This window comes from Nicotiana sylvestris, chromosome 9, assembly GCF_000393655.2.
Source record: "Nicotiana sylvestris chromosome 9, ASM39365v2, whole genome shotgun sequence".
Taxonomy (NCBI): Eukaryota; Viridiplantae; Streptophyta; class Magnoliopsida; order Solanales; family Solanaceae; genus Nicotiana; species Nicotiana sylvestris.
This window is the reverse complement of record NC_091065.1, coordinates 95318847-95332487: the sequence shown is the minus strand read 5'-3', so window position 1 is coordinate 95332487 and position 13641 is coordinate 95318847. Positions and strand designations below refer to the sequence as shown.

At 44.9% G+C, this 13641-nt stretch overlaps 1 protein-coding gene across 1 annotated transcript; it reads right to left on the bottom strand.

The window, feature by feature from the left end:
* Positions 1-1874: 1874 nt before the first annotated feature.
* LOC138877941 (uncharacterized) lies at positions 1875-3952 on the bottom strand. Its single transcript, XM_070157586.1, has 3 exons — positions 3449-3952; positions 2598-2881; positions 1875-2061 (listed from the first exon to the last, which is right to left on the bottom strand). The coding sequence occupies exons 1-3, from the start codon at positions 3950-3952 to the stop codon at positions 1875-1877; spliced, it is 975 nt and encodes a 324-aa protein (XP_070013687.1).
* Positions 3953-13641: the final 9689 nt, after the last annotated feature.

Genomic DNA, 13641 nt, shown 5'->3' with positions numbered 1-13641 from the left:
ATATGCTCATTTGCATCGACCAGCTCATCTTTGAAGAAATCTCACCCCACTCTAGTAAGAAATTGTTCATGGACTCGGGGAAGGTAGGGTAACAAATCCCGGTTGTCTACTCTTCTTTCTGGAATTACCTTCTTTTTGGGCCACACATCCCGGAATTTATGAAAGGCCACCTCGCTGACAAATCTGTCCTGCCATATAATTGGGTTTCTAGTTCTTTCAATTCCCCTAACTCCAGGTACCCCATTGTCCGGGACCTCCTCATCACTCTTGTTTTTATCTTCTGCACCTTCCCCAGATTCTGAAGCTGTGGGGGAGGTGGAGTATTTGACATTGCCTACTTCTGAGCCCTCAGACGACTCAGGTTGTATAATAGTTGGAGATTTAGCTGGGCCTGCGGGGGCTTTCCACAAATTAGTTGAGACATCCTGGGAGGGGAGGTACTCACTCCCCGACTGTTCCTCATCACTCACCACCTGCTTTCTTGTTTTTAGCTTTGGTCGGGGAGTGAGTTTCTTTAATTTTGTATTACCTCCCCGATAGGGGTCACCTCCTCGTTCGGGTTGTTTAGCTCCACGCCCTTGTTGTTTAACCATTTTCTGCACACAAATAATCCTAACATTGTTAGTTCAGGCAATTGCAGAGTTTAAGTACAGAACAGAAACACAGACAGAGAACAGATGATAGCAGTGCAAACCACACTGACCAAGTTGGGAAATGAACACCTCTCTGATTAGGAACCATGCGGAGCGCATGAATAGGGGGTGTGGCCGCGTGGGGGCCAACGTGGTCCGCACAAACTAGTCATGCAGCCGCATTGGCCATACTATTAAAACTGATACCCTCTGAGCCTCACCCACGCAGACCGCGCAAACATGGGATGCGGCCACGTGGAGCATGGCGCGGACACCGCACAAACCAGGCATGCGGTCGCGCTGGGAAGGATCAACCTTTAGGCTCAAGGCTTACGCGGACCATGTAATAGAATGATGCGGCTGCGTAAAAGGCATGCGGACCGCATAATCAGGGAGTGCGGCCGCGCTGGGCTTTCATTACAGAGGCAAATTAGGGTTTTACAAAAAAGGTTCAAGTCTTTCACGTTTTAGCATCCTACTTTGTCCCTTCTCATTTATAACATGCCCATCATTTCAAAGAACAACAAGCACAATATAAAACTATCCTAATCATGAAACGACGAAGAACAAAAAGAAAAAACAAAGAAGTTATGACAAGGGGAACATGTATAAAGTTTAAATTGATACTAAGTTAAGACTAATGTGAGAGATATGTTACCAGGAAAACGAAGGAATGCTCTTGATTTTAACATTAAGAAGGGTCTCTACTGTGAACAGTAACTTTTAGGGCTCAGGGGTCAATTTTTGCGAAAAGTTCTAATGGAGACCCTAATGGCCTATTTATAGGAAACACAGCGGGGCCCAGCACTTACCGTCCACTGCAGCCGCGTGAACACGACCGCGGGCCGCGCTGGGACTTTACCATTTACCTGTTGCTGAAACGAAGGCACGCGGACTGTATGAGACGGGCTGCGGCTGCATGAGAACCATGCGGGCCGCTCAAAGTGGGACGCGGCCGCGTGAACGCAGTTCAGAGACTTATAAGAAATTTGGCAATATTTTCTTTGGCCGGTGCGAACCGTACAAAGTGGGATTGAGGTCGTACGGTCACTGTTCAAAGACTGTGCACTTTTTGCACAGTTGTTTTGCACTGGTCCAATCACAATTCCTGCAACATCTCACAAACCATTAGCTCAAAAATCCTAATCTACAACAGAAATCAAAAAGAAAGAAAAAGACATGGGTTGCCTACCAAGAAGCGCCTGATTTAACGTCGCGGCACAACACATGTTACCATCAAAGTCACTTCAAATGAATGAGTGCCACCACGTGGTTGTCATCAAACGTTCCCAAGTAATGCTTGACATGATGCCCATTGACCTGGAAAACTTCACCATTTTGGTTCTTGAGATCAATAGCACCAAATGGGGTTACACCAACAACTTCAAATGGACCACTCCACTTAGACTTAAGCTTTCCCGGGAATAACCTAAACCGGGAGTTGAAAAGAAGAACCATGTCACCAACTTTGAATTCCTTCTCTCGGGCATACTAATCAGGAAGGTACTTAATCTTTTCTTTGTACAAGGACGAGCCGGAGTAGGCATGAAATCTAAACTTGTCTAGCTCATGAGTTTCTCAACCCGGAGATTCGCAGCGACATCCCATTCTAAGTTCAATTTTCTCAAGGCCCACATAGCCTTATGCTCCAATTCCACCGGAAGATGACAAGCTTTCCCAAACACCAACCGGTACGAATACATACCAATCGGAGTCTTGTAAGCTATCCGATAGGCCCAAAGAGCATCATCTAGTTTCTTCGACCAGTCGGTCCTATTGGCATTGACAGTTTTGGACAAAATACTCTTGATCTCTCGATTGGAAACCTCAACTTGACCACTCGATTGAGGATGATAAGGAGTGGTCACCTTATTATTTACACCATACTTGGCAAGCAATGAATCAAAAGCCCGGTTGCAAAAATGAGAACCACCATCACTAATGATAGCACATGGAGTGCCAAACCTTGTGAAGATACTCTTTTTCAAGAACACCACCACACTTCGAGCTTCGTTGTTGGGAAAAGCGACGGCTTCGACCCATTTTGACACATAATCAACCGCTACAAAGATATAGGTGTTCCCACAAGAACTCACGAATGGCCCCATAAAGTCGATACCCCACACATCAAAATTGTCCACCTCTAGAATTGTGTTGAGAGGCGTCTCATCCTTTTTAGAAATCCCACCAGCTCGTTGGAATTCATCACATCTCTTGACAAAATCACCGGCATCTTTATACAAGGAGGGCTAATAGAAACCGCAACTAAGCACCTTAGAAGCCGTCCTCACCCCGCCATGATGGCCACCATAGCGAGAGGAATGACAAGCCTCCAAAATACTCAATTGTTCTTCTTCCGGGACACATCGGCGAATCACACCATCGGTGCAAATCTTGAACAAATATGGCTCATCCCAATAATAATCCAAACTATCCCGCTTGAGCTTCTTCCTTTGGTTAGAAGAGAGCTCATACGAGATTATACTGGTCACAAGATAATTTGCCACATCGGCAAACCACGGCATATCATGCATAGATACCGCAAGGAGTTGTTCATCCGGGAACACATCATTGATCTCAAGGCCGTCAGAAGGCCTCCCCTCTTTCTCCAAGCGGGACAAGTGGTCCGTCACTTGATTTTCACTTCCTTTCTGGTCCACAATTTCTAGATCAAACTCTTCAAGAAGTAGCACCCATCTCATCAACCTTGCTTTTGAATCTTTCTTGGTCATCAAATACCTAAGGGCGGCATGATCAGTATGGATAATCACTTTGGCCCCCATAAGGTATGGTCGGAACTTTTCCATGGCAAACACAATAGCTAGCAACTCCTTCTCGGTGACTGTATAGTTTCTTTGAGCTTCCTTCATCGTCTTTCTTGAGTAGTACACCGGATGAAATATCTTGTTGATTCTTTGGCCCAAGACCGCCCCTACCGCAACATCACTAGCATCGCACATGAGCTCAAATGGCAAGCTCCAATAGAGTGCAGTAATGATTGGGGTTATTGTCAACTTGTGTTTTAGAAGCTCGAAAGCCTCCATGCATTTCTCATCAAAGACAAACTTGGCCTCCTTCTCCAACAACTTGCACAACGGGTTAACTACCTTAGAGAAATCTTTGATTAACCTTCGGTAAAAACCCGCGTGCCCCAAAAAGCTCCTCACCCCTTTGACAGAAGTAGGGGGAGGTAACCTTGAAATGACTTCAATCTTGGCTTTGTAAACTTCAATACCTCTCTTCGAAATCTTATGACCCAATACAATACCCTTTTCTACGCTAAAATTATCCATAAATACCTCCAATATATCTTCCACCATGTCGGTGAAAATTGCCATCATGCATCGTTGAAAGGTCGCTGGGGCATTACACAATCCAAACGGCATCCTCTAAAATGCGAATGTGCCGTAGGGACAAGTAAAGGTCGTATTTTCCTGATCTTCCGGGGCAATGAGAATCTGATTGTACCCTCAATACCCATCTAAAAAGCAATAGAACGACCGACCCGCAAGACGATAAAGCATTTGGTCGAGGAACGGCAACGAGAAATGATCCTTTCGAGTCACCTTGTTAAGCTTTCTATAGTCCATACAAACTCTCCATCCCGTCACCGTCCGAGTAGGAATCAACTCATTGTTAGCATTGGTTACCACAGTCATCCCGCCCTTTCTTCGGTACGCATTGCACCGGAGAAGTCCATGAGCTGTCAGAAATAGGATACACCACACCGGCGTCAAGCCACTTGATAACTTCCTTCTTGACCACTTCTTGCATAGCTTCATTGAGTCTCCTTTGGTGTTAAAGTGAGGGCCTCGCATCCTTCTCCAATATGACCTTATGCATGCAAAAGGCGGAGCTTATACACCGAATATCCACCAATGTCCATCCGATCACCCTCTTGCGCTTTTGTAGAACCGCCAACACCGGCGGTTCCTCAATAGATGGCTTTGTTGGGGGAGTTTTGTGATTCTCAAGATCCAAAAATAAATTCCTAGGCTCATAAGAATGCGAGCCCATACCATGCAAAGCGTTTACACATTCAATTCTCCCGGCATCATCATCCACATGCATGTTCAAGAGCACGGCGTCAATTGGGCCCTCAACATTCACCATTGCTCTTGTGTCATCCACTATCACCGCCGTGACAATGTCAACAAACGATCACACCTCGGTGCTATTCGGTTGCCTCATAGATTTGCACACATGGAACACCACTTTTTCATCACCAACACGGAAGGTCAACTCTCCCGCCTCGACATCTACTAAAGCCTTCCCAGTAGCTAGGAAAGGTCTTCCAAGAATGATAGGCACCTCGAAATCCACTTCGCAATCCAAGATCACGAAATCGGCCGGCAATATGAACTTATCAACACGAACAAGGACATCATCAATAATCCCCAAAGGCCGCTTCATTGACCGGTCCGCCATTTGAAGCCTCATAGAAGTTGGATGAGGTTGTCCGATTCCCAAGGACTTGAAGACCGAATATGGCATTAAATTGATACTTGCCCCCAAGTCACAAAGGCCTTTTGCAAAGTCGGCACTTCCAATGGTACATGGAAGGAAAATGTTGAGAATGTAGAGACTTCAGATGGCCGTAGTACTCTAGCCCCGAATAACCAGGTTTTGAGACTGGAACAAAAGATATTGGAATTACAAGGAGAACTTGAGCAGGTTCGAAACTTGTCACTCACCCTCAATGTCCTCGATATCCACCAACAAAACACGAAGAACCCAACACCTCCACATAACACCCAAAACCAACAGCCACAAAATCCCACCGCCCAAAATCAATACGCAACTCCACCCCCAAAATATCAATCCACTACCAATACCAACTCCACCACAACGTAACCATCAACCAATTCAGTACCCACCAACAACCACTTACCACACTCCCCATAACACAACCCATTCCCGATCCCCACAACTCCACCAATGACCATCACTACACCCAAGTTCCTGGAAACCATCAAAGCAAACCCCATATATGTGGAAACTATACCTCATTCCACCCAACCAATTCAACCACCAAAGGCATTTCATTATCTCATAACTCATCTTCATCCACCATAACTTGGTTTCCTCTTGAGGCATGCATATCACAGCCTCTTCCAGTTCGCGTTGTCACCGCCATCACATGATTATTGTGCCCACCCTTGGGTTTTACTACCGTATCACTTGGTAGAGCACCCTTTTGGCGAGTATTTAAAGACTGAGAAATTTGTCCAAGTTGTACTTCCAAGTTACCGATAGAAGTGTTGTGGGAGGCCAATTGAGCATCGGAGTCTTGGCTCTTCTTCATCATTTGCTCAAACATAACTTCAATTCTACCAAATTCATTTCCCGAAGAACTACACCCTTGATATTGAAACGGCAGCGGGTTGTTCGGTTGTTGAAACATCGGAGGCCTTTGAAAGCCTTGCCCCCAATTTTCTTGACCACCATTGTTATTCTACCCACCTTGCTCATTGTTGTTGTTCCAATTGTTGTTGTTGTTTCAGCTCCAATTCCCTTGATTACCTGAATTGTTGTTCCCCCAATTTCCTCCTTGGTTGCTGTTATTGTTCTAATTACCACCTTGTTGATTACCCCAATTTCCTTGGGGTCTCCATTGTTGGTTCCCTTGATTACCTCTATTCCCTTGATAGTTGTTGACGTATTGGACTTCCTCACTTTGATCATCATAACATTCATTCGAATAGCCACCACCATCATCATAGTTATTAAAATTTCCTTGAGGTTGTTGCCCTCTTTGCCTCTTTTTCATCATATTCACTCCTTTCATGGCATTGACTTGGCGCGGGTTTTGAACTTGTTGTAACTACGCTTTAGCCAACTGATTCATTGTTGTTGTAAGTTTGTCAATGGCTTGGCCGTGATCATGTAACTCCTTATGCAAATGTATGATGTTAGGATCACCTTGAGGAACATTAGCCCGGCTTTTCCATGCCGACGATGTGTCGGCCATCTCATCCAACACATCACAAGCTTCATTGTAAGGAAGCTTCATAAAATTTCCTCCTGCCAGTTGGTTCACAATACATTAGTTGGTTGTGTTGATGCCCCTATAGAATGTTTGTTGGATCATCACATCATTTATATCATTGTTAGGGAACCCTTTCACCATTGTTCTAAACCTCTCCCATATCTCGTGTAACGGTTCAGTCGGCTCTTGCTTGAAGGATAGAATCTCGTCCCGTAGGGCCACCATGTGACTTTGAGAGAAAAACTTAGCGATGAACCTGTCCGCCAACTCATCCCATGTAGTGATAGAATGATTAGGGAGCCTCTCCAACCAATCTAACGCCTTCCCCCGAAGTAAGAACGGGAAAAGTCGAAGTCTCAATGCATCCTCTGAAACATTTGTCTGCTTGCTACCCCAACAAGTATCCACGAAGCCTTTCAAGTATTTATAAGCATTCTGATCGGCGCCCCCCCCCATGAAATAACCTCGTTGTTCGATCAAGGTGAGCATGACATTTGAAATCTGGAAGTTCCCCACCCGGATTCGGGGAGGAACTATTGCACTTGCGTACCCTTGATTGGGTAGAACTCTTGGTGCCACTCTTGGTGGAGGTGGAGGAGGGTCTGGTATATTCTCATCTGCATTGGCATTTCGACCTCTCCTAGGATCTTTAGGTAATACATCTTCTTGTTCTAAATGCTCAACCTCCTCCCCCACGACCATGTTGCCAAGAGGGTCATTTGTGTTTAAAGCCATGCATACCTTAGTGAATTGACCCAAATAAAAGTAGTAAAAAGAAGGAAAGAGAAGCAAAACAAAAAACTAGCTACACTAATAGTCAACACCGTAAGCTCCCCGGCAATGGCGCCAAAAAGTGATCGCAGCAAACTCAACCTTACACAACGGTAGGAAGAGCGGGCGCTAAGACTTTTACCCGAATAGTGGTATCGGGGTCAATTTCCCCAGGGAGATTGGAATGGAGTTGCGTATTTGTTCAGACTAGGAATGCGTGTTTGCTCCTAATTGTACTTCCAACATTTTTTGGGTTTTTGTTTAATAACTACTATTATCAACTACAAGTTTAAGCTAATTTATGCTAAAGGATATGTTCTAAGTTGTGATTAATATAGAGAAAGGCACTAGGGTTGTGGCATCACCTAGGTGGTTAACTAACGGGTAGAGACTACTAATAATAGATTGACATATTTGGGATCAATGTTATAACCGTTGCACAATTGTACCCACTCTCACACCTCTCGGTAGACAGAGCTATTTTGCCCAATTGACTCTCGAGAGACCAATTGGGTAGGCTAATTAGACCAAGCAACTAGGGTTCAAGTAGGGTGATTACTCTCTCGAGGTTTAACCCGTTAATTGGGACTACCATTTCTCATGGGTCCACCCCAATTCCTTGTTGGGTCAATTTTGGGGTCATAGACTCTCTTTCTCAAGAAGAGTCAAGACCCACTAAGCTAGAATCAATGTTTGCAACCATCAATCCTTAATTAAACCATAAAATTAACCCAAATAACAAACACCCAATATCAATCTATCATTAAGAAGCAACACACATTAATTACCCACATTAGGGTTGAGCCACAACCCTAGCTAACAGGTTTAGCTAGACATAATTAAAGAAGAAACTGAAGAAATAGAAGATGAAACAACCATATTAATTAATTGCTAATGTTAAACTACAATAATCTATGATGAAACCAAGCTAAAATGCCCAAAATAGGCCAAAACATAAGTCTTACGAGTGCAGCAGCTATCAGATGTACCAAACTTAACGTAAAAATGGTAAAATGTTCTATTTATAGTGGGTTGGAAAAATTGGAAAAAAATGCCCATGCGGGGTTAGTGCGGACCGCACAAAGTTGGCACGCGACCGCACTAGGTTGCTTGACCTCTGAATCTTGCTCTCTGAAGATGGTGATGCGGACTGCACAAAGTTGGAATACGGCCGCATGAAGACTGGCGCGGACCGCACAAAGTTGTTGTGCGGCCACATGAATGGTTTTGGCAGCTTCTCTAAACTTCTTGGACGCGGACCGCGTGACCATAGAGTGCGGCCGCATGGAGAGGGATGCAGGCCGCATAAAGTAGAGCGTGGCCGCGTGGTTTGCTTCTGGAATATGACACTCTTTGAACTTCTTGGACACGACCGCATAGCAAGATTGTGCGGCCGCATGAGTGAGAAGTGGGCCGCATGAAGTGGGATGCGGCCGCATGAGTTTGGCTTATAGTTTCACAGTCTCTGAACTCCTATGGTGCGGCCGCATGACATGATGGTGCGGTCTGCACCAAGTTCTGAATGTCCTTACCTTAATAATCTTTGACACTTGAGCAGGTTTCACTTCGATTTGAGCCGATCTTTGACGATTTGTCACTTTATAGCTCAAACCTGCAATCAAGCGCAATCTCTAAGCATTTTGGGACTATTTTGTAGCAAATTACACTCAAAGCGCAAGCAAGTATGGGTATAAAACATGTTAAAATCATACTTATCAGTACCCCAGCTACAGGTCATCATGGTAGGGGTTATATGATTCGCCCTGTTCACTCAGCTCTTCCAGCGGCCAGTAACCATCTATGCTCCAGCTCCTCCTAGATCTCAGGAGCCTTATTATGCACCATCGGTATCTAACGCGCCTCCTGCGTGAGGTTCTTTTAGAGGTCAGTCCAACAGACCTGGCCCTAGCTAGTCACAGCCACCATGTCCTCCCATAGCTTGTTTTGAGTATGGTGACACACGCCATATGGTGAGGGATTTACCCAGACTTGGGTGGGGTGCACCTTTACAGACTTCTCTGCCACAACGTGCCCCGCAGAGTTCTCAGGCTATGGTTACAGCTCCAGCTGCTCTCCCACCTGCCCAGCCATCTAGGGGTGGAGGTCGGGGAGGTAGAAGTCGCCCTAGAGGGGGAGGACATTCCAGATACTATTCCGTTCCTGCCCGTACCGAGGTTGTTGCCTTCGATTCTATCATCACATGTATTATACTGGTTTGTCACAGAGATGCATTGGTTCTATTCGATCCAGGCTCCACTTACTCTTATGTGTCTTCTTATTTTTCTCCACATTTGGGTGTACCCCGAGATTCTTTGAGTTCCCCTATTTATATTTCTACTCCTGTGGGAGATTCTCTTATTGTGGACCGCATTTATCGGTCGTGTTTGGTTGCTATTCGTGCTTTTAAGACCAGAGCCAATTTATTTTTACTCAGTATGGTTGAGTTTGATATGATCTTGGGCATGGACTGGTTGTCGCCCCATTATACTATTCTTGATTGTCATGCCAAAATTGTGATGCTGGCTATGCTAGGTGTACCACGTGTTGGGTGGAGTGGTACTTTAGATTACACTCCCAGTAGAGTTATCTCTTTTCTTAAGGCTCAGCGTATGGTTGAGAAGTAGTGTGACACATATTTAGCTTATGTGAGAGATGTCAGTGTTGATACGCCTTCAATTGATTCAGTCCTAGTAGTATGGGATTTTCCCGATGTGTTTCCAACTAATCTTCTGGGCATGCTGCCTGATAGAGATATTGATTTTGCCATTGATCTGTTGTCGGGCACTCAGCCTATTTTAATCTCTCTGTATCGTATGGCTCCTTCTGAGTTGAAGGAGTTAAAGGATCAGTCACAAGAATTGATTGATAAGGGTTTTATTCAACCCAGTGTTTCACCTTGGGGTGCTTCTCTCTTGTTTGTGAAGAAAAAGGATGGTTCTATGCATATGTGTATTGATTATCGCCAGCTGAACAAGGCTACAGTGAAGAACCGTTATCCTTTGCCTCGTATTGATGATCTATTTGACTAGCTTCAGGGCGCATGGGTGTTTTATAAGATTGATTTATGCTCAGGTTACCATCAGTTGAATATTCGGGAGCTAGATATCCCGAAGACTTCTTTCAGGACTCGGTATGGTCATTACGAGTTCCTTGTCATGTCATTAGGGCTGACCAATGCCCCAACAGCCTTTATGCATTCGATGCACAGTGTGTTTCGGCCGTATCTTGACTCGTTCATCAATGTTTTTATTGATGATATTCTGGTGTATACCCGGAGTCGGGAAGATCATGAGCAGCACATAAGAATTGTGCTTCGACTTTGAGAGAGAAAAGGTTATATGCTAAGTTCTCGAAATGTGAGTTTTGGTTGGATTCACTGGCATTCCTAGGCCACGTGGTATCGAGTGAGGGTATTCGGGTGGATTCGAAGAAGATAGAGGCCATATAGAGTTGGCCTAGACCCTCCTCAGCTACAGAGATCCGTAGTTTTCTTGGCTTGGAGAGTAACTACCATCATTTTGTGGAGGGGTTTTCATTGATTGTAGCCCATATGACTAGGTTGATCCAGAAGGGTGCTCCATTTCAGTGTGCAGAGGAGTGTGAGGCGAGCTTTTAGAAGCTCAAGACAATTTTGACTACAGCCCCAGTTTTGATATTGCCTACAGGTTCGGGGTCTTATACAGTCTATTGTGATGCCTCCAGGGTTGGCCTCAGAGCGGTGTTGATGCAGGATGGTAGGGTGATTGCCTACGCATCTAGACGGTTGAAGATACATGAGAAGCATTACCATATTCACGACCTTGAGTTAGATGCCATTGTTCACACCCTAACAATTTGGCGTCATTATTTATACGGGGTTTCCTTGTGAGATTTATACAGACCATTGGAGTTGCAGTATTTCTTCAAGCAGAAGGACCTAAATTTGTGCTAGAGGACGTGATTGGAGTTGCTTAAGGATTATAACATCACTATTTTGTATCACCCGGGCAAGGCCAATGTGGTGGCTGATGCCTCAAGTCGCCGAGCAGAAAGTTTGGGGAGTTTTGCATATTTACCAGAATCAGAGAGGCCTATGGTGATGGATGTTCAGGCTTTAGCTAGCCAGTTTGTGAGATTGGATCTTTCGCAGCCTAGTCGGGTTCTAGCTTGCATGGTTTCTAGGTCTTTCTTATTTGATCGTATCAGGGAGCGGCAGTATGATGGCCCTCATTTGCTTGTCCTCAAGGACAAGGTTTAGAATGGTGATGCCAGAGATGTGACTGTTGGAGAGGATGGGGTATTGAGGATGCAGGGCCAAATTTGTGTACTCAATGTTGATGGTCTTTGAGAGTTGATTGTAGAGGAGGCCCATAGTTCGCGGTATTCCATCCATCTGGGTGCCGCGAAGATGTATTAGGATTTAAGGTAGCACTATTGGTGGAGGTGGATGAAGAAAGATATAATTGGATTTGTAGCTAGGTGCCTCAACTGTCAGCAGGTGAAGTATGAGCACCAGAGACCGGTTGGGTTGCTTCAGCAGATAGAGATTCCGGAGTGGAAGTGGGAGCGGATCACCATGGACTTTGTAGTGGGACTCCCACGGACCTTGAAGAAGTTTGATGTTATTTGGGTGATTGTGGATCGGCTGATCAAGTCCAATCATTTCATTCCTATGTGTACCACTTATTCTTTGGAGCGGTTGGTAGAGATTTATATCCGGGAGATTGTTCCTCTATATGGATTCCAGTTTCCATTATTTTAGATAGAGGTACTCAGTTTACATCACAGTTTTGGAGGGTTGTTCAACGTGAGTTAGGGACTTGGGTAGAGTTTAGTACAACATTTCACCCTCATACAAACGGACAGTCCGAGTGCACTATTCAAATTCTTGAAGATATGCTCTATACGTGTGTGATTGAGTTTGGATGGTTTTGGGATCAGTTCTTGCAATTGGCGGAGTTTGCGTACAACAACAGCTATCAGTCCAGCATTCAGATGGCACCGTATGAGGCTTTATATGGTAGGCGGTGTAGATCTCCGGTGGGTTGGTTTGAGCCGGGTGAGGCTAGACTATTGGGCATAGATTTGGCTCAGGATGCTTTAGAAAAGGTTAAGGGGATTCATGATAGACTCCGTACAGTCCAGTCCAGACAGAAGAGTTACGCGGACCGGAAGGTTCGTGATGTTTCCTATATTGTTGGAGAGTGGGTTCTGCTTTGTGTTTCGCATATGAAAGGCGTTATGAGATTTGGGAAGAAAGGGAGGTTGAGTCCAAGGTTTATTAGCCCTTTTGAGATATTGAGGCGTGTTGGGGAGGTTGCTTATGAGCTTGCCTTACCTCCCAACTTGGCAGGAGTTTATCCGGTATTTCATGTTTCGATGCTCTGGAGGTATCACGGTGATTCGTCGCACGTGTTGGATTTCAGTTCAGCCCAGTTGGACAAGGACCTATCCTATGTTGAGGAGCCACTGGCTATATTGGACAAGCAGGTCAGAAAGTTGAGGTCAAAGAACATAGCATCAGTAAAGGTTCAGTGGCAAGGTCAGCCGGTCGAGGAGGCAACCTGAGATACCGAGCAGGATATGCGCACCCGTTACCCTCATCTTTTCACTACTTCAGGTATGTCTCTATGCTCGTTCGAGGATGAACAAATGTTTATGTGTAGGAGGATGTGATGACCCGACCGGTATTCTTAAGAATTAACACCATGATCCCCTATTAACTACTTTCCCCAAGTTTAATTCTACTAAATTGACTTGTCGGGATGTTCGGTTTTGAGTTTCGGAGAGTTTTGGGACACTTAGTCCCTAAACGAGAGCTTAAGTGTTGGAAAATTAATCATAGTTGGAACAATATGAAGACGGCATCGGAATGGAAATTTGATGGTTCCGTTAGCTCCGTTGGATGATTTTGGGGTTAGGAGCGTGTTCGAATTGTGTCCGTAGCTAATTTAGGCTTGAAAAGCCGAAAGCTGAATCTTGGAAGATTCTGGATTGATAGTGAGATTTTGATCCAAGGTTCGGAATGGAATTCCATGAGTTGCAGTAGTTCCTTTATGTCATTTGGGATGTGCGTGCAAAGTTTCAGGTCATTCGGACGAGGTTTGGTGCACTTTTTGATCGAAAATGTGTTTTTAGAGTTTTTGGAATTTTTAATCTTGAATTCAATGAAAAGTGGGTGTTTTGATGTTGTGTGTAGTGTTCCGAAGGTTGGAATAAGTTTGAATGATATTGTAGGATTGGCTGGCAGGTTTGGTTGAGGTCCCGGGG

Excerpts from the sequence above, each read along its gene's own strand:
- LOC138877941 (XM_070157586.1), bottom strand. The coding sequence starts at position 3,952 with ATGGTGGAAGATATATTGGAGGTATTTATGGATAATTTTAGCGTAGAA. Across the intron at positions 2,882-3,448 it reads AGAAGGAGTTGCTAGCTATT|CCCTCCTTGTATAAAGATGC; the intron begins GTGTTTGCCATG and ends GGTTTCTATTAG. Across the intron at positions 2,062-2,597 it reads AAAAAGAGTATCTTCACAAG|GTTATTCCCGGGAAAGCTTA; the intron begins GTTTGGCACTCC and ends CTCCCGGTTTAG.